This window comes from Sciurus vulgaris, assembly GCF_902686455.1.
Source record: "Sciurus vulgaris genome assembly, chromosome: 8".
Lineage (NCBI taxonomy): Eukaryota > Metazoa > Chordata > Mammalia > Rodentia > Sciuridae > Sciurus > Sciurus vulgaris.
This window is the reverse complement of record NC_136468.1, coordinates 60,758,262-60,783,120: the sequence shown is the minus strand read 5'-3', so window position 1 is coordinate 60,783,120 and position 24,859 is coordinate 60,758,262. Positions and strand designations below refer to the sequence as shown.

Sequence of the window (24,859 nt, the reverse complement as noted above, 5' to 3'; positions counted from 1 at the left end):
AGTTCATTATTTAACCCTTCTCGAAAGTTCTTCTCTTTAAAAAATAAAAATAAAAGCAAAGTACTATCCTAGATCACATAAACTATTCATAAGTACAATAGTCTGTAGTTCTGACCTAAATAATAGAAAACTATAAAAACTACACATAAATCGTAATATAAGTAGGATTAATTTAACATTTTTATTATCATACCAACCCAATAAAAAATCATGTACTGTTTTTCTCAATCATAAAACCACATGTGTTGTGAGTTTGCAGACTAAAATAATTACTCAAAATATATGAGTCACTGTTTATTTTTTTTCCAGTAAATGTACTCCCTCAGAAAAATCCATATATACAATTTTTTTTCAGCAAAAGTGAACAATTAAAATATGAAGTTTCACAAATCCACACTTACAGAAAATTGTTTTATTTAAATCTTTTTCTTAAGGACTTGCTCCACATGAAGTATGGAATCATACACATAAAGTTAAGTTGTATTGTTTAGGATTTTAAAGTATTTTAAAAGTAATGATTATAACAATTAATATTAATTGAATATGTGGCAATCATTAAATGTGACATCTGTTTCAGTGACTGATGAGTATTTTAAATTCCAAATACCAAAGCAAGAAAACAGATTTTATGTACTTCAACTTTAGATAATTTTAAATTATGCATTAATTGATATATTTTCTTCATATTGTGTAATGTTTTCTTTTTCTTATATTGACAGATAAAATTATACATATTTTATTATTTATGATATGAGATTTTAAAGCATATTGTAGATGGACTAAATGTAGTTAATTAATATATGTTTCAGGTCAGTTATTGTTTTTGTGCTGAGAACATTAACACCCAATCTCTATTTTTCAAGAATATAATACATTGTTATAAACCACAGTAACCATGTTATATAATAGATCCCTTGAACTTATTCCTTCTTTCTAAGGAGAGATTCTAAATGTGAAAAAAGAAGTTATTTTTGAATGATTAATATATTTTAATGTTTTAAATTATAAGAAAATAATGTTAAACTGGATATCATGTAATTATTTTATGAACCAAAATTTTAGACAAATTTCAGGCAATCACTCAATCAAGAGTTTAATATAATTACAAAAATTCTAAATGCATATACTCTTCTATATATTAAAAGAATAGTCCAAAAGTTTGACCACAGGTTTTTTTTGTCTGTAATTTTAAATATATAAAATGATGATTACTTCCTCATTCATAACCTTTAAAACTTGCCAGTTAATAAATTAATATCCATAGATAGAAATGGCCCACCCACTATACCACGTAAGCATTTTGGCTTGTGAGATATCTCCATCATATATGTATTTTAGTAGAGATTTACATAATATCTGCATTCTTTTTTCTATTGTATTTTCCATTTTATAAATACTCTTTTTCTCTTTGAATGTATTGACAATGCTGCTTATTTTGAATTCCCTTCATCAAAATCCTAACCCATTGCTTGAATTTTAAATATCACAGTTCAATTCACACTCCCTGAAATATGTTTAGCCTACAGGGCAGGTGTCAATTCATTTCCCCTGAAGGAAAGGCTATTCCACCATTGTCAGACCTCTAATTGTTTCCAGAAAGAGGTATCTGCAACCTTTAGTGCCAGGGTGACAGAAAACTTCATGGGCCTTTAATACAAATGAGCAATGCCCTTTTCTGGGGAGGTTGGATGACCTCAAATTATTAAAGGACATTACAGAATTACATTCTAATAAGGATAACTGGGAGTAGGAGTTTTTAAATTACTTCTTTTATAACACTTTTATTCTACATCACCTATCCATCAAGATCTACATCAATGTGTTCTGATAAAGGTTTTTCTTATAAACCAGGGATTGAAAATCTCATTCCCACAGGACTAGGTAGGTCCTGTGTCCACTTTTAACTCTCCCCAAAGAGCTGTCTCAGTATATGTGCTAAACTGTATAAAGTTTGATCAAATTACCTACCTCTGAAAATACTTTGCCAGGTCAAAAAGAAATAAATAAATAAATAAACAAAGCTCCTTGCCAATGATTTTCAACCTCAGAAAACCATAATAGCGGAGATTCCCCTAAAACAGGGTTTTTTCGTCCATGTTCAAATTTAAGACAAATATTAATTACAGACTTATTCATAGAAAACAGACTTGTTCATAATGTTATCACAGATAAGTTTATTATTTTTAAAAGAAAATAAAACAATGAAGAACAGAATATGACATGGAATGAAAAGTAAGAATTTACAAACAGATGGAACTGGCTCCACCACATGAAGTCAAGGATTATAAATTAACTAACAACAAAAAACATATTCACCTTCTCTGTGACAATTAGCTAACAATGCCCTTTACTTGTTATTTGATAAATATAAACCTAATATAAAAGGATACTCGTGGAGGATATATTTTGAAAAAAATATTTGGTTAATAAACAGGTAAGATATCTTACTCTAAAACTTGGGCAGTATTCCAGCAGTCCCTTCCCCTTTCCAAGTACTTCAAAATCCTAATGAACTTATAAAATAATTTAATTCATGTCTCATTTGGATTTGGAGAATTATAGATTTTTGACAGAGTTGAAAAACCCAGCTATTCAGTAGCCAAATAACTAAGAAAACTAAAACCACATACAATGCTGAAATGGTTTTTCTTCCATTGTGTCAATCATTCAGTTTTCCACTGCAAATATAAAGACAGTGCCCTTTTATGCTGTGAGAATCGGTAAAGGCATGGGTTTAGGGTGCCTGCCCTCAAGACAATATGGGACCCACTGCTTCCATCTCTTCAGATACTATTTTGAGTGGCGCTCGGTCCCAGTCTGTGTCCAATTTGGTTTAGTCACATTCATTAAAAAGTACATGAGCGTTTCAAACTTCCATTCCAGTGACTCCCTGTTATTTTCTCTTCTGGATGCACAGACCTTGGCCACACCATATCAGAGCAGCTTTGACCAAATTTAGACAGAAGCGGGTGCTGGATGAACAGACCTTGATTTACTACTAATAAAGAGCTAATTTCATTCAGCTCCTTTCAGGTGATCCATAGGGAGTAGAGTTGGAGGTAGGTGAGCTTAAGACAGCAGGTAAGTAAGCCCACTTTTAACTCTCCTCAAAAAGATGACTCAGACTGACATTTAAATTCAAATGGATTCCTTTCTCCATTATTGTGCATTGATCTGGTGATCATCAGATAGTTTGCAAAACATTGTGTAGGAATGCTCAAATAATTATCTATGGTTGCATTTGCATGAACAAGATGTTTATTTGTAATTGACTTGCTTCTATAAACCTTGAATGTGAGTTACAGTTCTACACAGGGGAATAAAGTCCCCACACGGCATTCAGGTTCATTTACCTTCTGAACACTGAGGAATGTCACAGACTTCGTAGCGTACCTCTGGATTGCTTGTGAAACACCATGGTCCCCCTTCTTCCCCTCGAGGATTTCGACAGTAGTTTTCCTGTAGGTCCTTACCCCGATAGCTCGAAGGCAAAAAGCTAGTTTTAAAATGATAATCATTACAGTATAAGAGCATGCAACTTTATGTTTGGCCTATTAATTTTATTAATTAATGGATAAGTTTTCTCTGAAAGTAGAGAAACCCTTAAGTCTATTACATATACTTTCATATATCTTAAATCCTGTCATTTCCATATATTCTTAAAATACTTGGATTTTATCGAAGTTCACCTAAATGAACTTCTATATTCAACGTCAAGAATTATTAGTTTCTGGATTTTCTAAGCTGCAAATACTGAAGCATATAATCAGTGTATCATAAAACACAATTTCAGAGCTCCTCTGAAAGGCAGCCAGTGCTTGGGCAAGTCCACTTAGGAGAGAACTGAGAAATCACTGCAGTCAACTTTGATGTCTCACCATTAGTCTGCTGATACAAGGTCATAAACTGTATGATCACTGCTTTTCTTTTGATGGATAGCCCCCCTCTTTTTATATAATTGGAAAACAGATTGATGAAATGAACAAAGAATACAAAACAATCAAATCTGGGCTCCAAATCAGCGCTTTCTCTTACTATGACACCCAAGCAAGAATATATATATATAATATATATATATATATATCAAGTACAAACATAACCTATAAATTTAAGTGGTTGTTTTGTGATGTTCAGAAGGATGATAGAGTAATTGATAGTTAACAAATGATGTCCACCTTGTAGTCACTATGATATCATAATAAAGAACATAATTGCTTTTTCTCTTCAAAAAATTTCATAATATTAATTATGACTGGGACTTGGTGCTACCAGATATAGCTTCTAATAGGATGCCATTGAGTGCTGTAACTTCAATACATTACCTTCACCTAAAATTTCTAGTGCCTTTGTAATAATTTTGTTACCAGCATAAAGTATTCCAACACATCAGAACAGGCCAAAGCCTTTTTATTTTTGTTGTATTGCTCATGGTATGGGACTCAATGATGCTACATTTGTCTGCTAGGCTGCACAGAAAAATTATTAATAAAGGAATATATGTCCATAGGTTATACCAGTATACCAGTAAAGTATTTTTGAAAATCAGCTCTCATTTTCACCATTCTATTGCATATTTGCAAAAAAAAAAAAAAAACTTTATTTCCACTTTATTGATCTCAGACTTCTACATGTATTTAAAGTCCAAGGATTTCAACCTCTCATTAAATATGATTCAAATGTGTTCCCTACTCAATGAAAGTTCTAATTAAGAAATGAATATGCTAATTACCTTGGGCTGGTCATTAGCCAATATATACATGAACCATCATGCTGCATCTCGTAAACACACAGACATTACGTGTCAATCAAAAAGAAGAAGAAAATAATTTTTAAATGTTGCGACACAGAATGAATACAGGCCGGTTAGATACAAAGCAACATTTTGCAATAAAATTCTTTCGTTTGGACTTGAATGTATATACACCAGAGTCAAATTCTCAGAAAACATAAATTAGTGGTCAAAGAGAAATTGTCTAAGAGATTCATCATTGAGTAAATATTTTCAATGAACCAAGTTAAGTATTATAAACATTACACAATTCCAAAGTGTCTTTAGATAGTTTATATCCTTATATCACGGGCATTTTAAGGATGGAGAAATGAAAATATTAAGTCATATGACTAACAAAAGTCACAATGTAATTAAAGTTCATCATAATTTCACAGTAGTTTCTAACAGTTATTAATTTTCAAAAAAAAAAAAGAAGCCTTTTATTTTGTCATTTTCTTAGCTCCATCATTCCCGAATTTTTTAGTGGATTTTTTATTATTTATGACATTACTAAAATTTATTTTCTTTCATTTTTGGCTTGTCCTCAAATTTTCATAGTAAATTATATAAAAATACTCATTTTTTTCTGACAATCAAAACTGACTTTTTCTTTCTTATTCTCATGAAGTCATATTTATTTAAGGAAATTCTACTGAAACTCTACAGTATATAAAAGTAGAGTAGCAAAAATAAGTAGTTGTTAAGCACAGAACCATATCGTTGCCACTTATATTTCACCTGACTAGTAGTGAATGTTATGGTCCTTAAGTGATTTATCTATTGTTTCAGTTTCTTCACTTAAAGGATAAATGGAATGAACAAGATTATTACATGTTGCATTTTCTGTCCTTTTTTATTAAGTTTACTTAAGAAACTAAATAGTGGTTTAGCATACCTTCAATATACACATATTCAATATCCATAGTCTTAAAGAGGATTTTTAAATCCATATGCAACACACACACACACACACACACACACACACACACAGGGGGAGAGAGAGAGAGAGAGAGAGAGAGAGAGAGAGAGACATGCTTATATATACATGAATCTTTCTAGTGGATTTGTAAAGCTAAAGAGAAGTTACGAAGTACTAAATGTGTCAATCAATAATTTAGTGGGAAAAAAACAAGTAGAAAGGAAAAGAGCTAAAGAAGAAATTAACATAAGACATGGTCAAAAGATGAATAAAGTTTTCCCACTAGACTTTATAAATGAAAAATGAAAAGTCGGCCTTCTTTTCACAATTCTGAATCAATCCATATCAGATTTCTCTTTAGGACATGGAGGTTAAAACAGTCTGGGCGTCTCTTTTCTTCATTCTTTGGTGTATTTTACCCATACTGGTTTTCTTTTGTGACTGTTAGCCTGACTTTCCTCAGCACCCCATACTTGGACAAGGGATGAAGTCTGGCCCTGCCTTTTCACCTGTGGGTGTTCTTGTGACAAATATTTACAAGAGCCTATTATACACAAGGTCTGTGCCACTCTGTAGGCTCTGTAATAAGTTTTTGGTCACACACATACTATTTTTAGTTCTCTGTTCTTGCTGTTAGCAAGGCTTTACAAGAGATAAGTGAAGAAATATTTGAAATTGGGTTATATCCAAATATATTTTGAAATTTAAACTAGGTCTTCTGGGTGCTAGCCTTCCTTTCTTTTCTTTTAATATAAACTTTGCTCGCAGGAAACTTGATCTATTCTATCATCTGCTCCCTTAATGAATGCTGGAGGGTTAATGAAGGATATAGATGTAGATATCAGGTCATCTGATTTTCTGGTTAAGCTTCTATACTAATTTCATCATCTATCATCGTCTTTTCATTAAGCCACTTGTAAAATATTTCAATTTAGGGAGTCAATAATAAATCACTCCTTCAGACACAAACATAGCTCTTTTTCTATTTCTCACAAAATTGGTCTTTAGTTAACACTTAAAGACAGTAAGCTATCATGCAGATATTCCAATGAGCTGCTAATTGATGAAACTTAAATGTTGCTCCCATCAAATACAAAAAATGATTTGATCAATAATACATGATCCCCTTAGCCATAAACTTCTATACCACAAGGAAACGTTCATTGGTAAAATAGTTGATTGGACCAGGAAGCCACTTCTCAGGGAGATCCATTTCACATTTACTCTTCTAGTAGAAAATCACAATCATAGAAAATTTGGGTTGAAATAAGACCTCTGCTACGTCAGCTCAATGCACTCTCCTAGACTAAGTAAGGTAAGATTGATTTCAAATGCTATTCCTGTTTGTGAAAAACTTCCATCTATCTATTTAAGTAAAATGTTTTCTTCCTTATGCAGACTCTTAAGAAAAAGTGAATTATATTGCTCATTTTGTAATATAAAGGTAGTTTTCTGAGATATTCTCATGGAATTGTTAGTAATTAACTTAGGAAAATTGTTTTCTATTATTGAAATATTGTCAACCTGTTCAGCTTGGACACTAAACTAGGTGGTGTTAACTAGACAAGATCACAAGTTTGGTCCCATTGAGAAAGAACACTTTTTGTTTATATGTGGGTCAAATAACTCATCTCTGTTTACTAAAGCAAAATCAACCATATTGTAAACTTATGCTAAACAAAAAAGTAGAATGAAGTGAAAAGTGTATTCATCAAGGCCAAGTCATCACTACTATTGCAACAATGTGTCACAGACTATGTCCTACTCATAAGCCAATAGTTCATGCCGTACAGTTGTCACAAGCATAGGTTACACAGTGATACTGGTTGGCTTATATTATCACTATACCACTTACTGATCACCCCGACATATACAAAGGTTCTTTGTGCTACAGTTTCACCATGTATATAAAATAGAACTAAGACCCACCACATTGTTCTCATGACCGTGTGAGATACACCAGCAAACTTCTCAGCAAGGCACTTGCCACCGTAAACTGAATCTTCCAATGCATTTATTGGCCAGGGGAAGGCTGTTTTAAAACAACTTTATTTCCCGTTAAAATTATTTGTGAAATAAATTTGTAAACTATGGCTATATTTAGTTCTCCAGTAGGTATTAGACACATATATTTTTCCTCCATGATGATTAAAAGTCTTAATCTAATGAGACTTTGAATATTATGTTTACTAGTCTTTAAATAATACTCATCTGTTATAATAAGCACAATTCTCTTCAGTGTTGACGTTTAATTTCCAATTTTCTCTATTCTTTAGGCAATAGTGGAAGAGGTCATTCTGAGGCATGAGCTGTTAGTGCTTCTCAGATTTGGTTGTACTTTGAAATCCTCTGGGAAGCTGCCAAAACTACACTGATACCTCATTGCCCCCAGGGCTTCTGATTTAACCACTGTTTCTCCACGTGGTGGGATTCTTCAAGGGCTTGCAATAGATGATTTTAATGTGCAGTCAAGGCTGGGATCCACCAAGGTTAAAGTACCCTCAGCTTACGTAAGGTCAGAGTCTGAGCCACCTTGATAGGTCACTGTCAATGTCTTTAGCTACATAGTGTTTTCTCAAAGGCAAAAAGAAGAAAAATATTTTTTCTTGACTGATGTTTTCACTATTTGTTCACAAATATCGAGATCAATAAATTTGAGCATTAAAATAAGAAAACGCAGGCCACATTTAATAATGTTTGTTAATCTTTTGGTACTTATCAGTCATAATCCTTGATTTCACACAATTCAACAATGTTGACCAAGTTTTCATTCAGATGGACTAACGTGAGACTGTTAACACACAAAAGACAGAGGCCACATCCTCTTTTCTTCATGCTGTTCTTACCTGTGTTCGTGTGGTATCATGGAATTCCAGGGCTGGCACTTGATGCCACTCTTGGTGATAGAGACTGTTCCCTTGTAGCTGCCGCCTTTACCAATGATGCAGTTCCTAATGTAGTCTACCAAAGAAGCAGAAGAAAATGTTGTAAAGATGTGTCTTTTTTTTTTTTTTTTTAATCTCAGTAAAATTGTGTGGGTTTTTGTATGTTGTATTTATTGAAGAGAAAAAATTAAAATTCCACTTAAATCTGTAAGTAATTAACTCTGGTCAACTATTTCAAATAACACAGACATTCTTGCCTAAAGCTTCTAGTGTTTTCAAAATAACATATTTCAGAATAATCTAAAACAAACAGGCAGGCTATTGAGAAGCTTTAATTTTGTGAGTATATTAAACATAGATTAATATAAATATTAGTCTCTATGTTTCACACAAAATAGTCTATGTTCTCAAGTAGCCAGGTCATTGTGATTTGCTCACATGTATAGTCTTAAGAAAATGTTAAAAACAAAAATTAAGTCATTTTTAAAACCTATTTTGAATTCAGAAGTTTAAGATAACAAAATTTATTTCTTTTTTTAACTAGGTAAAATTGTATAGTTTTGTATATATATGCATACATGCAATAATTGCATTAGTTTGATTACTATTTTCCATATTTTTTCTAACATTTCAGCTGCTAAGTTAAAGGAAAACTGAATTTTAAAGAACTATATTTCTATCAAATAATAGTACATGCAGCTGTTAAACTAAATGAGAGAATGAATTAGAATGCTCTTGGGTTAGATTATGAGTTGTCTGTGCTTTGCAGAATTATTAGAATATGTAGAGAGATTACCTTATTGTCTACCATCAATTTGCTTTTAATTTTACTTAAACATTAACCTTATCAACTTGAAAAATCTATATATATTGTCATATAACCAAATTTATTAGGATGCAGCATGTTTTTTAAAAACACTTTAAAATGAAAGTTATTTTCATGGATATAATCCACAATTATTGTTTTCTGTGATGGCAGATTTAATTTGTAAATTGATATTTATTTTACATTATATGATTTTATTTACATAGTCCTGCTTTTGAATAATGGAAATATATTGTGAATACAATATCAGACCACCAAAATAGTGAAATTAACAAATAATCTATTCTCAATTTCTTTTTAACAATGTTTTAAACTATTTTTATTGGTACATATTAATTACCCTCTTTTAAATTTTTTTAAAAATATATAATTAGGTATAGATCCAATTTATTTTGTCCAAAATCTCCATATTTTATTTTTATCAATGATTATCACTATGGTAGATTACATATCCAAAGTTATTAAAGTTAAAATTCTGTAAGCTCAAAATATGCCACAATACAGGGAATCTTAATCTAGTAAGATAAGGCAATACTTCCTAAAATGAACAGGGAGAATATCAGTTCTTGGAAACAGCCCTTTCAAAAATGTCAAGGAGGAAGGAGGAAATCTAGATGATAGGAAACCGGGGAAATACTGTACAGCACTGTACTAAAAATAGGGTACTCCTTTCATCAGTCTTAATGGATGAATTAACTGCATAATATAGCAGCATATAATAGAAGCATCAGTGGGAAAAAGCAGGGAGGCAGGAAGTTACAAATGTATTATTTCATATTCCATTTCATTTTGAAATATTTAGGGAGACATCAGTTACCTTTGTTTTCGTAGAGGTCAAATTCATGGCCAAACTCTTTTTTCACTCCACTTGACATGCTATTGAAAGGGAACCAGAGGCATCTTTTCCTTGCTTTATCAAAAACAAAAGCCCTGAAAAAAATATCTGAATGAAAAAAAAGTAATACTACTATTTATACAAGTTTGAAAGAATAGCATCTGGTTTATCAAGGAGAACAATACATAAAAACAGATGTATTACTGTGTAGACATACTAAAAATATAAATGATTTTGAACCAACTGGTTTGGTGGTCAGAAAAGAAAAAAACGAAGTTTTGCAGGTAGAGATTTTATATAAGCTCAAATACTATTTGGAATGTTCTCATGTTATTCCCAATTACTTGTAAAAAAATAACAGCTTCAACCAGCAAAATCAATATGTAGCACAACTACCTGGTTATCTGTGAAGACTTTTTATTAAATAACCACCAAGTTCGATTTTATTTGCAATTATATACAATTGATTATATATCATGATGAGGTTGCAAAGTTTGTAATTATACAAAATACATTTTTAAATGACATTTCCTAAGGTGCATTAGGCAAATGACCACCTCTGAAGATTCTCCTAGGAAAGAGTGTTCTGAAATCAAATGTTTAAAGATTCTCATGACTCCCTCTTGGTGAGTAATGAAATACTAGAGATTATTAAAGGCTATAATAGGTTTTCTTGAATATGCATTTTAATTTTAAAAAAGTTAATATTAGAGAATATGCTTTTGATGTATCATCTTAAGGAAAATTTCTAAAATGTGTCACCCCTACATAACCATTCCAATAACTAAGAACTATACCTGATTTTTTAATTCTTGTTCATAAAATTCTTATCTAAAACAAAATGATAAATACCAAAAATTGCAAAAAAAAATTAAATACAGATCAGAAAAGTGGGTAAACACTGGGATCCTAATTAGAATGTCATACTCCTAGGTATATTATGTCAAAATACACTGTACTGTCATGTATATCTAAAAGGAACACAAAAAAGGAAAGAAAAGTGAGTACAGGGTTTCCAGTTGCTGATCTCATTAACCCTTTTCTCCCATTCCATTACAGCAATACATTCTCTCAGAAAAGCATTTTAAAATATTATCTTATTCGTCCATATGGAATGTTTGAGACTTTCGATTCAATGGGTGATATTTTCTTTCAAATTAGACTTTACGAGTTTTTTTGTTGTTGTTGTTGTTGTTTTTGGCGCTGCTGAGGGTTGAACCCAGAGACTTGTGCTTACAAGGCGAGCACTCTACCAACTGAGCTATCTCCCCAGTCCACGAGTTTTTATCTGAGCTTTATTTAAATTACCATCTTCATTTTAAAAATGACTTTTTTAAAATTTCCTAGTCGTTTTATGTCTGGAGGGCAACTTCAATTCCAGGCAGTCATGGTTGGAAGAAAAACTTCTATTTTCTTAAGTCAGTTCACGAATCAGCCATTTTCTGAGGAGCTTAGAACCAGGCATTTTCATCTTTCTACCTAGCAAAGAGCAACCGAGTTCCTATAACATTAAACTGTTGATTCCTGCTCAAGAGGTGTTTGAGAATGTCCCACACCTCTCTCTCCCTTCACACAACTTTCTTGATGTTTTCTAAAGAATGTAGTGTGTTTTTCATTGCATTTTAGTCCTTATGACAACTTTAGAAACAGGATTTTTTGTTTTATTAAGAACCAAATTTTAGGGCTGGGGATATAGCTTAGTTGGTAAAGTGCTTGCCTAGCATACACAAGGCACTGGGTTCAATCCCTGGTACCACCAAAGGAAAAAAAAAAAAAAAGAACCAAATTTCAGAGTATCATAATATGTCCTTTCAATTCTGAATAACTGCTGTACTTAGTGACATGTGAAGATTTTACCATTAATGGGCAGAAGAACTTTGGCTGTACATAAGCAATATATATGTGTTTTTCTGCATAGATCAACATATATTTGGATATAAAATATAACTAAACAGGAATATGGTAAGAAAATCTGAAACTTTATATAAATGGGACATGAGTATTTATTAATAAGGCCATATGATTTTTTCAAAGCAGCAAAATTATTTTAGCCTCTACTAAATAAAACAAAATAAAATGATGAATGTGAAAATTCAATGGTAGCAATACTCTTCTTCCTTATAGATCAAGGAGAATATGTTTTCAAATTCATAGTTAAAAATCAACCATGAGAAACAGTTCTCCCTTTCAACCCTGATAAAGGGAAATACAATGCCAACCTGCTCAACTGTCAAAAGAACATCTAGACAAATCTATGGAGCTGAGATATTGACTGAAAGTAATTTTTCCTAAAGTAATTTTTCCTAATTTATTTCTAACAGTCTCAAGGCTTTTATACAAAAGTCAAGCAGAATTAATGGTGAATTGTAACAATTATACATGCAAAGTCGATTCTCACTGCCCTTGCCAGGAAATATCTCCCTGAAAGTGGTAGCTTGGCTATAAAAATAGAAAGGCGATAGTCCTTCTTATATCTAAATCTGTGAAGACCTTCTCTGACCATGTCTGTGAATGGTTTAGATATGAGGTGTCTCCCTGAAGCTCATGTATGAGACAATGCAAAAAGGTGGTTTAATCCACTGATCTGGATTAACTGAGCTGTAACTCTAGGCAAGTAAGGTATTTCTAGAGAATGCGGGTCATTGGGGGTGTGTATCTGGGGTTTATATTTTGCCCCTGGTAAACAGAACATATTCTCTCTCTCTCTCTCTCTCTCTCTCTCTCTCTCTCTCTCTCTCTCTCTCTCTGTTTCTCTCTCTCTCTCCCTCTCTCTCTCTCTCTCTCTCTCTCTCTCTCTCTCTCTCTCTCTCTCTCTCTCTCTCTCTCTCTCTCTCTCTCTCTCTCTCTCTCCCTGGTTGCCATGTGATGAACTGCTTTCCTCCACCATGCTCTTCTGCCAAGATGTTTTGTCTCACCTCAGGTTCAGAGCTATGGAGTTGGTCAACCATGGACTGCTCAACTCTGAAACCATAAGCCAAAATAAACTTTCCCTCCTCTCTGTTGTTCTTGTCAGATCTTTTGGTCACAGTGATGAAAAAACTAATTAAAACAATGTCCTATCCCTGCAGGTCCACAATGCTCAATTCCTCAAAGACTGACAAGATAATAGTAGGACCTCTTGCCACGACACATTACTAAACCCTGTGTTCACACATTGGATGTCACTATTCAAATGTAATAAACTAGGATTCAAAGTTTCAGAATTTTATACACAATCTTATTTTTAAAAGGAGATAAAATTAGGAATGAAAGAAGAAAAAAAAAATGAAGGGAGAGAATTACTAAATGAAGAATAAGGAAATACATCTCTTCCTGGCAGTTTGGAAGACTACTGAGATGAAATCATCACCTTTATGGCCCCAAGCTATGTCTTATCCCCTGGGATCACTGGCAAAGTAGTAAAGAATTCTTCCCTATAAGATCACATGAAGACTGGTAAAAGATAAGAAACAGTCTCGTTCAATTCCCTCCAGCCTCCTTGAAATGCTCCATCACTTTCACGTGAAACTTCTTCATCACTGCCCCCTAACTTCTTTTAAACAGCCTCTGCTGCTGACACCAATCCCTCTAGTTTTTTATCTAATTCACTCAACACCTTTTATTTAAATCCCTGAAGACAACTATATAAGTTGCAGTAAATTTTGGCTGTTGCCCAATTTCCTTCACTTCTCTTGCAGGGGAAAAGAAGCAGTTTATTCTGAATAGAAGATTTTAAAATGTTGGAGGATAAAGGTCAATTTAATTTGATTTGAGTTCCTTGAGTTCCATTGCTCATAAAATAAGCAAACAGAAAAAATCCAAAATCAAGATTTTGGAAGGCAGTTTTTGTACTCTTTCACTCAAGTCAGAGCTCATCAACTGAGAGATAGATCTTCTGTTATAATGAGGTAAATCTAGATTTAAATTTAATTTAATGGGCAAAGTACATATTTTGAATACAAAAAAAGAGAAAAAGAGTAAAAAACATGATTACAATGTGTATACATTTATGTATGCGCTATATTTGGAAACGTATCCTAAGAACAAAATTCAGTAACTTACTTGCAAGTGAATGGAAGACCTTTATTCCTAATACATCTATTGGCACATTGGTCTGGAGTATTCATTTTTTTGGTTTTAATCTTCAGTAATGGGTCTTCTTTGATCAGAGTCGTCTTTGCTGACTTTTTGAATTCATGGAGTGTATTTCTTCTTTTCTTCTGTCCCTCTATTAATGCAAAATTTGAAAAATAAACATAGGAGAAATGCTTGTAAGGCTTATGTTGAAAAAAAATGTGCTTAAGGATCACCTGTACGATAATGATTTTATTCAATAACATACTAGGTCTACAGCACTGGGGCATGGAGTGAGGTGGGGAATAGTTAAGAGCAAGAGAGGACTAATGTAATCAGGGAGAAACTACTTGTCAATTAGAGTCACTCTTCTACATTCTTTCTTTCAAGTGAAGGATGCATTTCAAAACAGGAATAGAGTTCACACTAAAAAAATAAATAAATCACTCTATAGAGACAATTGTTGAACAATTAGGGCAGAGTTCATCCTAAAGAAGTGATATTCTCCAAACAGTATGCAAGCAAGCATCAGTGCCAAGACCATACCACACCATGCTTCATAATTAAATTTTTCATTTTCTTCTACAATTGGTTCTTCTGTAAGTTAGAGTGTTAATCAGTAAGACAATTCAAAGCGAGAAACTTTTCACTAAAAACCAGAGGACAAATCTTCTGACTTGCTTTTTAAGTTGTCTCATACTTTTCATATTTTAGCCCTTCTCTTCTCATTTACTACATAAATGTTTTCTGTGCTTTAAGGCATTATCTCTCCCTATCACTGAATTGTTTGTCTTGAGATCAGGCCAAATGCTGTAAATCAAATGTATGTAAAACTTCATCCTTTAATGTAGCAATATCATTTTTCTTCATGAAAGTATAAGACCCTAAGATAACATGAAGCCTCCTACTAAAAACCTGAAAAACAGAACCAAAACATCCTAAAGTCTTAATTTTATGGATAACTTGAGAGTTCAAGAACTTGTTGCTCAGTTTTCCCCAAGTCTAGTAATGATCACCATCTTTCTAATATGGATCAAAATGTTTTATAGATTACAGTTGTCATATAGTAGGTATGGAAGAGATTGTGTCCATTTGCCTGTCAATTCACTTGAACACCCTTAGAACAAAGGCAGTAATAATGCCGCCTTTTTTAAAGCAAAGAAACCAAGATACAGGGAAAAATTAATTGACTATTTAGAAGATATCAGATTGAACACCCAGCTGCCTGCCTTCAGAATTACCACTCTGCGTGACTTACCATGCCATCTTTATCTAAGCATTGCTAAAAATGTCTGCAGAACTATGATTTATAAACATTTTCTGAAGATTTGGTTCAGAGATATCAACTGAGAAAAAACTTGGATGGTAGAGCAGGACATGCATTCCTGGTCTTCATGTGGCACAATTTGTCAAGAAAAAATGGTGAAATAGTCTGTGCAGAAAGTTTGGAAATCTGGCTAGCAGAGTGAGGTACCAAGAATGGCATCACATCCTAAGTTTGCCAGCAACCACTGGCTCCAGTTGGTTTACTAAACATGCAGATGCAATTTATTAAGGTCTGCCTAACCTGAAGTCCACAATAAATAGGACAAAACATGAAGTATTTTAAATTTTGGTTCTCTGTAAAACTTTCAAACAATCTCCTAAACACTGGTATAATTTCTATAATGATGTTTCCTTTTTTTTTTTTTTTTAACTTTCCTTTACCCTATAAGATGGAATGGCTATGGTACAATATGGTAGATATAGTTTAAAATATATTTTAACATAAAAATCCAATCAACTAAATGATCTATCAATGCTATTCAATGAATATGGGGCCAAATGCCTTGCATAACATTGCCAGACAGATGATAATTCTGGCCAGAAGATTTGTTTAATTACCTGAAACATTAATATACCAATTACTCTACAAAATAAAAATTATATTAACAGTGAAAAGTTAGTTATTTAAGCTATAATAATTAAATAAATATTTGGAAATCAATTTATAAATTTGATAAACTGATGTGATATGCAAAGTTTTAGTTTTAGTTTTGAAATTGCACCCTCTAGGTTCCTAACACCAAAAAAGGAAAAAGTAAAGAAATTTTATCCTTTAATTTCTGACATAAGAGAAGAAATTCCTATTCTGTCAAGCAAAGAAGACATAATTCTTTCAAAGTTTGGTTTCTGTCACAGACCATGTTAATAGGAGATAAGTTTTTCCATTTAGGACTTTTTCCTTCTTTGATTCTATATCACTATTTCTTTGGTGATCTGAAATAATTCATAGCATGATAATTTGATTTCCCTTGCAAGTTTGAACTTTCCCAGAAGGGGCTGGGGAGATAGCTCAGTTGGTAGAGTGCTTGCCTTGTAAGCACAAGGCCCTGGGTTCGATCCCTAGCGCCCAAAAAAAAAAAATATATAGCAACTGAACTTTCCCAGAAATAAATACTAGTTGGTTAATGGAGAAAAATCTATTTAAAATCTATTTCTAAAAACACTGTTAACCAAAATAGAAAATACATACATATTCCTCAAATGAATTTTGTTAACTAAAACTACAAAATTAGAATTGATCTGATGTATAATGTATTTATTAAACATATCAAAGGATAAGAGAAATAAAAATTGATTCAAAAAACCTAAGACCAACATAAAATTCCTGATATATTTTAGCAATCATCAATTAAAATAGAACCCCTGATCAAGGGTCTTGTTTGCTTTCTCAATACCATGCAATATGAAGATAAATAATGAGGACTATTCTGAAGAACAGGGGTCACTGTGCATTTCTTGTTTGTGTTTAATTCTACAGATCCTTGGCTATCCTTTTGAGCGGTGTTCCTGCTATGCCTAATAAAAATAGTCTATTCTCGCTTGCTGGTCAGTTTTCCATTGCTAAAGATCAGAAAGTATTCTGAAAAACAAGTCCATCTATAATTTTTCTTTATTAGATAATAAATAGAATAAAAATCTGATCTGGGGCTATGAAGCTCCAGGGACAGTTAGAACCAGATACCACGTTTCCCTCCTCTCTATTTACTTCTCCTAGCATGTAAACTTTCCCTTTTACTCTAGGTCAGTAACTAAGTACCAAAAATATGAAGTTCAATCTAGTTGTATATCAGACAACCCATGTATCTATAAAATTAATCATTTATTCAATAAGAGAAAATTCAAAACATAAGTCATTCAAAAACAGCATCTGAAAATAAAATTTCTTTGCTGAAAATAGTTGCAACTTTGTCTTCCATATGTATTAACAACTGATGCTTGCTTTACCAAAAACGGTTAAAAGCCAAGCTTCATTTGGGAAGAAACTCAAAAATATCTTTGGATCAGATTTTTTCCTATTATTTTTGTGTGTGACTTAGTTGAAGTTTATAAACAAAATATTGAAATGAAATCAAAGGGTAAGAGATCACTGCAAATTTGTCATGCTTTCCTGTATTTTAAACTACAACTCTTTTTTTTCTTCTCCCAGTATGGGAAAATATTCTGGAAGCTATATCTCCTGAAGAACCTGAAGTTCCTATTTTAGATCTGAAATCATTAGGATGCTAGTGAAAACCTACAAACAGAAAGCAGGGTCAAAAGTATCAAGGTGCTTGAAGAAAGACACATTTCTCCCTCTGGTCCCAGGGCCTCACACTCATTTCTCTCAGTACCTCATATATTTTCCTCTATATGGACTAACCATTGACTTCAAAGGAAAATCATGCAAGGAAAGGATTTGCAGGGTATGGAGAGAAGCAGGAATTTGGTTCCACATATTCTGAGAAACCTACCCCCATGATTAGTGATTAACAGTTTGAAGTGGCAAGATGTTAAGATGAAAGTATTCTGAGAATTAATGGAAAGAAAGGGTTATGGCTGGAGACAAGAATCACAAATACAAGTCCACATCTCCACTATTATTTCTAGGATTCAGATGTCACCAATCTACAATTATCTCCCCTTCTTTAGAAAAGGTAACCATATCACAAATAAGGATGATAAAAGGAGATTGGTCAGATTTAACCAAATGTTGCTTTTTGAAAAGCAATATCATAATCTCTTCCAAGGAGATTTATAAAGTGAAGTGATCAGTGCAACATGCCATGCTTCCTTGATATTTCCCTCCATCTCCTTCCTTGTTCAGGGTTTCATTGCTATAGAAGCCTCATCCTGGTCTCTGACAGCACTGTCTACTTGTGCCTACAACTCTGTCCACATAGCAACTGAAGCAACTACACTGAAGTAGGACTTCAGTCAAGTATCTTGTCGATGCAAAACTTTCAGCTGCTGCCCACAATATTCACTATAGGGACCACATGGTATAGCCCAACACTGGAGGCTTTTCAATCTATCCCATCTCACTGTTCCAATCGTAGGCCAGGCTCCCCATCAGGTTCCCGAATGCCTACCTTGACTTGCAATGTGGGGCAACACTGATACTTTCTCCCCTCTACACTTTTAGCCACCTTTGTTCTACTAGTGTAGGAACCAACCATGCTACCACTCATCTTTCATACTCTTGGGTACCATATACCTCCTAACTCTGCTTTGATTCACTAAGCTAGGAATGAACTCTCAATAGTAATATAATAGTGTTTCTAAACAGAGGGACTTTTTATCTATCTTAACTAAATGATTTTTCAAAAGTACATTTCAGTTGATTTCACTACTGGCTTCAATATAAGTAAAAGAAAAAAAATGACATTTTCATTCACATCGACTTGGTGGAATCTGAGCTCTGTCCCTTAACTCACCAAGATATTAAGACAATTAAGGCCTTTAAAACTTCAATTTTCCCATGTAAAATAAGTCCAATAATGCCAATCTTATTAGAACAAAATAAAATTTACTTTAGAACTTGGTCCACAGCAGTTGCTTACAAATATAGGTCCCTTTCCCATTTATTTATCTCTATATTACCCAAAGACTCTTGGACATTAGGTGCTCATTTAATGCTTCTTTTGTTACAGAAGATTAGACATTTGTTTCCAGTGTACATGGAAGTGAAGAGAAGGTAATTCTATCTAGAATGACTCCAATAAGGATCTCTTGTGTCAACCATATTGAATATTTCCTAAGAAGCTTTTTAAGAAAGCATCTCCAAAATGCATATTGTTCGTCATTGCTATGAACTCATCGTACCCACTTCTTTTCCCTCAATGTGTTAGTTTGATAGAATACATGAAAAAGTATAATGAAAATAAGTAACAATTGTACATGTTCAATTTTAGAATACATAAAAGAAGAACAAGCTTTATATGCTCTAAAGGCTATCCATTTTCCATTATGGAAGTTATTTAAAAAAAAAAAAAAAACTATCAAATTAAATTTGCCACCCAAAAATGGTGGACCCTCTTTTGAATATAATTTTAACATTATCCACTTCAGGAATTATTCATAACATATATCTATAATCTCAACCGGCCTCTCCTTGCCTGCCAACACACTCTTGGGCTGCTTTCTCCCTATAGTCAGGAAACGTAGTCATTTCAACATTAGCCAAAGTGAAATATAATTACAAATGTATATCTCCTGCCAAACCTTCATAATGCATGCCAAAAACAAATAGACATTGTCTATGGTTAATCTACTGTTTGGGTTTTCCACACTGTGCTTTCCTTACATTAGCACAGATGATTTCAGGTAACTTGTATTCCACTTCAGCACAGCAATATTATGATATTTTAAAGGGAAAGCCATCAAAACACTAGCCATGATTTCAACTTGTGTTCGACATCCCCTAAAACAGCAATGACTTATATGAATGCATTTTAACATGACACATCGCAAGAATGATAACCTGCCTGATTTGACTTAACTTCTTTCTCACCTCCTCACAGATCTTACCTACATGAATATAAACTGACATTTTCCAAACAGTTTCATTTTCCAAAAGGGCCATTTCCCCAAATAGAAGAAAGCCAGGTGAGCTAAATAATTTTTCTTATCACTGAGCAAATTCTTGAAGTTTTCAACTGTTGTACTGCCTCAGAAACTAGATCAGAAGTCTGATAAATTTCATACTTTACTTATCTCAAGAGATACAGCCAGTTCTGTTTTGTATTGTACAAAGTCATGTCTGCCATCTGGGCATATGTTCCACTCTTTATTCCCCTCTGCCTATCCTGGACGTTCACTGCCTTCTCCTGTTGGCACTCCTGCCACTACAATGATAATACAACCAATACAGATGTTTCCTCTTGTCCTGATAACAAGCGAAAACTTCCCAAACCATAAAATGCTATCTCTAAACTTCCAGGCACTGTGAATGCCCAAGCAACTCCTGACCAACCTGTAAATCCAAGGAAGAAAGTGGGTGCCTGAGAGGAGCAATACTGCAGCTTTGATCTAAGTCACACAGTTTTTGCCTCCCAGGCACTGCAGTTTCAGAGGCAGGCATTCCATGCCCAGAAAGAATGAGAACTTAGAAGAGAGGCTTTCTCTTTCATTTTTATAACATGCATATAATGTGAGTTTAATTTATCCGATCTAAATGAAAACCTGTATAACGTCATAATTTGGCTCTGAATCTTGACTAGATGATGTGGGGCAGTGGATTGTCTTGGAAAATCGTCCTCTGGAAAAAGATGAGTCTCTGTTGGACTGACCATTACTCTCCCCTCTTCAGACCAGACTCTTCAACTTCTTAATTTGTCCAAACCAACAAAGTTCCAGCCAGTCTTAGCACATCATTCCTATCCCATAATTCACAACTGTTAGGCTAAATGAGATGAAGCTGGGCTGGTGGGGGTAGCGGGGAGAAGGGGCGCTCTGGGGATGTTAATTATCATTTTAAATGCTTTTCAAACAGAAAAGGAATGTCAAAAGAAAGCATAATGAGAGGTTTGGAAAACCCATACCACACACCGAGTTAAGCCAGGATGCTGGGAATAGAACAGAGAGTGTGTTAGAAGGAAAGGGGAAGGTTAGCAAGACAGAGTTAAAATCATAATCATAATAAAGAAGAAGAAGAAAAAAAAAACTAACCTGCATAGGGGATGGCGATGGGGAGCAGAAGGAGATGTAGAAGGACATGCTGCAGCAGGAGGACTGGCAGAAGTTTGGTCACCCACATGGTGCAGCAGGACGCGCTGGTGGGTCCCACTGGAGGAGATGCCCGGGTGAAAGAATCCTGTTCGCAGTCAGTGCCTAAAAGAGCCAGTCGGCTCTGAGCTGCTTTTTATTGCGATGAGCTAAGTTTGTTGTGTGATTAACTGGAAAGATCTAGGTCTGAACTCCCTCTTACGGTAAGAAACTGTTTAACAACAGCCCTTTACTCTCTTCCAGCCCCTCCCTTCCTCACTCCCCCCACCACAACACCCAACAGATCCCACCCCCCACCGCTCCCCCCTAAGAAAGAAACTTACAAAGAAAAGGTCACCTGGCCTGAGGCCAGCTCCAATTTGGAAGCTCAGGCTCCAGATCCTAGTGGCTCCTATCCGAGTAGGGAAGGGAGGAGCAAGGCTCAGCCCAATAGCTAAATCAAGGCACAAGCAGAGGACCAATTCGCTCAATTTAAACAGGAAAATACATGTGTTTACATATCTATTTGGGAAAAGAGGAAGGGGAAGCAACATAAGAAGAAAGCAAAGAGCTGCCTTTAGCCAAATGCGCCCCGGCTCCTAATCTGTCTAGTTTCACTGCTGGAACAATCTAGGGATTCAAATCACAGACTGGTTCAAATCACACCGGTTCCCTGGGGTTTTAAAGACAGGGAGAGAGAGGGAGGGAGAGGTAGGAGCAGAGCCCAGGCACGTCCAGCCTAGGTAGAAAGAGGTTAGGTAAGAAAAGGGTGTGGTTTTGTAAGACAAAAATAAATAAAGAAGAACAACCAAAGCACTCAGATTGTCAGGTGGGACGATCGCCCTGTCTCATGGACTCAGGACAGGCAGTCTTTTTTAGACATCGTGCCAAACTCGGAAATAACCACAAATGTACCCAAAGTAACTTATTTGATTTACTGGTGATGTGTTCTATTAAAATGTCTAGGAGATAATCATTGTCAATTGCCTGTCTCTGACAGGGAAATAGTCCATTGACATTATGTCCTTGTATACATACACATTTATATAATTTACACACACAGATACATCAGTATGCATGCACTTTCTAAAAATAATTTTAACTGGAAATTCCTCAATCTATTTTAATTCCTGATAATGAATGTATTTTGTATTTCTTTTCTCCAGCTCTATTCTGCACACACCCACCAGCTTCCCCAAGTTGAGGTACAAGATTGCATGAGGGTGGATGGGATTCATAAGTATCACATTTTGGTGAGATCATTGTCTGGACTTCTCATTTTATTCAGAAGATATTTTCTTTGCAATTTGAGGGGGATGTTGTGATTACTTTAGGCAACAACTTGCTCTATTTCTAATGGATTTTGAGGAATAGTTGCCTCTGTGTATCTCTGAGATGGACACACATAAGAACCATCACCTCTGTAAGAGAGGACGAAATTGTAAAGAAAAATGTGGGAACGACTCCAGAGCAGAGCACAGCTGTACAGAAGTCATAGCAGCAAAACCAATGTCAGTCACAGAAGAGCCTTTCCTCCCCTCCACATGCAGCTTCCCCACCCCCACTTCCACAGAAAGCAAAAGAGTAAGAAAGCAGGAAGGAAGAAATGCAGAGACGAGAGAGAGAGAGAGAGAGAGAGAGAGAGAGAGAGAGAGAGAGAGAGAGAGAGAGAGAGAGAGAGAGAGAGAGAGAAACCCAGAGTAAAATAGAGAATGTAAAAGTGAAAGAGAAAGATAGGAAGGGAAAGAAAAAAAAAATCTGCCTGATACTTGCCCACATTTCTGAAATAGGATATTTAGGGAAGGATAGAATTATGAGAATTCCTTTTGAGGGATCCATTTTATGCTACCTTTTCCTAGTGCTCATCTTTTTCTTTCATCATTTTCTCCTCATAACAAAACCTACCTATGTACGTACCATTTTGTCAAAATGAACCCAACTACTATGTATAACTAGAATACGCTAATACAATGTTTTTTAAAAGACTCTGTCAAATTGTTAAAGGACTGGGGACCTGCCAGGCTGAGCCAGGCAGTCACCATAGTCCTTGGGTAATGGTTCTTGTGACTACACTGGAAAGAATTCCAGCAAAGCACACAGCAGTAAGCAAAAGGTTAATAGACTGAGAAGTGAGGGTAACACACACCATGGAGACGACTGCACAGACCACCTCCAAGAGAGCATGGTGTGCTCACAGGGTTGGAGTTTTTAAGGGAACTCAGTCCCTTGTTCTTGCCTCAATTTCCCTGTTCCCCTAAATTGGATTATTACCCTTTGGATGACCCTCAGCAAACTTGCTTTGTGAGGGTCTCAATATTCTGACGGGTGGGGTGATTGGGTAGTTGTGACATAGTTGTAGACATAAGGGAGGATTCCAGGAACTTGGCCGCAAGACAGGATGGTGACATTTTTCCGGAAACATTTGTGGTGGAGGTCTTGATATACCAGACCCCACTTGTCTGATGCTTCTCTGTGTCAGTTAGGAGCCCCAGGATTTAAGTAATGGTTTCCTGAAGGGGTTATAATTCTCCACATCTTGGGGAAGGTTGGGCACTCAGCTCATATTCCCAAATGCTTTCCTATTTAGATAAGGTTCCCTGCTGTTTCAGTTTTATGACTCCTGAATTTTTCTTGGTTCATAGGACTAATATCTGTCCTTCACTGTCTTTTCCCTCTACCTATCTGTTCATGGCTAACTAATCCACCTAACATTTATCCCTCAATAACTTGAACACCTAAATTCTTTAGGGTTAATTGGGTGTGACTAGTTCTACCTGATTCCTGATAGAACAGCATTTAGGGTAAAGAAACCCAAAGTCCTTGCTTTCTGCCAGGTGGGTGAGATTGGTCCAAGGGTCCACTGTAGAAGAAGGAGTTGTCTATTGATCATGGTGCCATATTCCTTGTCGGAGTTGGGGAACAACAATTACCAAGTAGTATTGAGCGACAAAGGGCAAGGCAACATGTGAGAATACTACCTAGGATGATTAAAAATCAAGACATGAGAAGGCTCTTCCACCAATGAGAGATGCTAAACAGAGATTTCCACTAGTTTAGTAAAGATAGGGCTGAGTCCTCCACCTGTGATACTTAAAGTTTTAATATCCTGGACAATACCAGAAATATTGCCTGGATTGCCAGAAATGTATACAAAACACTTAGTTTTAATAATAGTGCATGTCCTTCCTTGCATCATAGTTAAAGCATCAAGAGTCATCTGATTTTGGAGTACAACCTGTCCCATAATTGTGATTTCTGAGTTTGACAGTTCTATTCCTCGGGCTGGGTCATTGAGAGTCCTCTGTGTGTACTTAGGGTTCTACATGTCAAATTACCTCTTTGACTCTTAATGAAAGAATAACTGTAGAGGCCAGGTAGTCATACCACTGGAATACTCTTCTTGTCCCTTGGTGTTTTAAATTTGCAATGTTAGCAGGGTTGGTTAGAAAGGCTGTCCATCAATTCTGCGATTCCCATAAGTATTTCATTTGTTCATTCTAGAGTAACTATAGCAGTGAAGCATCAGCCATAGCCTGGAAGGGAAACATCCTCAATCTTATTG

The 24,859-nt window shown here is 34.8% G+C and overlaps 1 protein-coding gene across 2 annotated transcripts in view; it reads right to left on the bottom strand.

Moving 5' to 3' along the window:
• HGF (hepatocyte growth factor) overlaps positions 1-21,780 on the bottom strand; it is an 88,102-nt gene extending 66,322 nt beyond the window's left edge. Inside the window, exons 1-6 of one of the 2 annotated variants that reach the window (XM_079150558.1) lie at positions 21,642-21,780; positions 21,262-21,423; positions 14,278-14,443; positions 10,219-10,331; positions 8,537-8,651; positions 3,354-3,496 (exon numbers count right to left, since the gene is read on the bottom strand). In XM_079150558.1, the coding sequence (XP_079006684.1) occupies positions 3,354-3,496; positions 8,537-8,651; positions 10,219-10,331; positions 14,278-14,443; positions 21,262-21,349 (625 nt within the window). In that variant the 5' untranslated portion in view covers positions 21,350-21,423; positions 21,642-21,780. Of the gene's footprint in view, positions 1-3,353; positions 3,497-8,536; positions 8,652-10,218; positions 10,332-14,277; positions 14,444-21,261; positions 21,518-21,641 lie in introns of those variants that run through there. The other variant, XM_079150559.1, reaches the window with a different exon arrangement.
• Between the last annotated feature and the right edge of the window lie 3,079 nt (positions 21,781-24,859).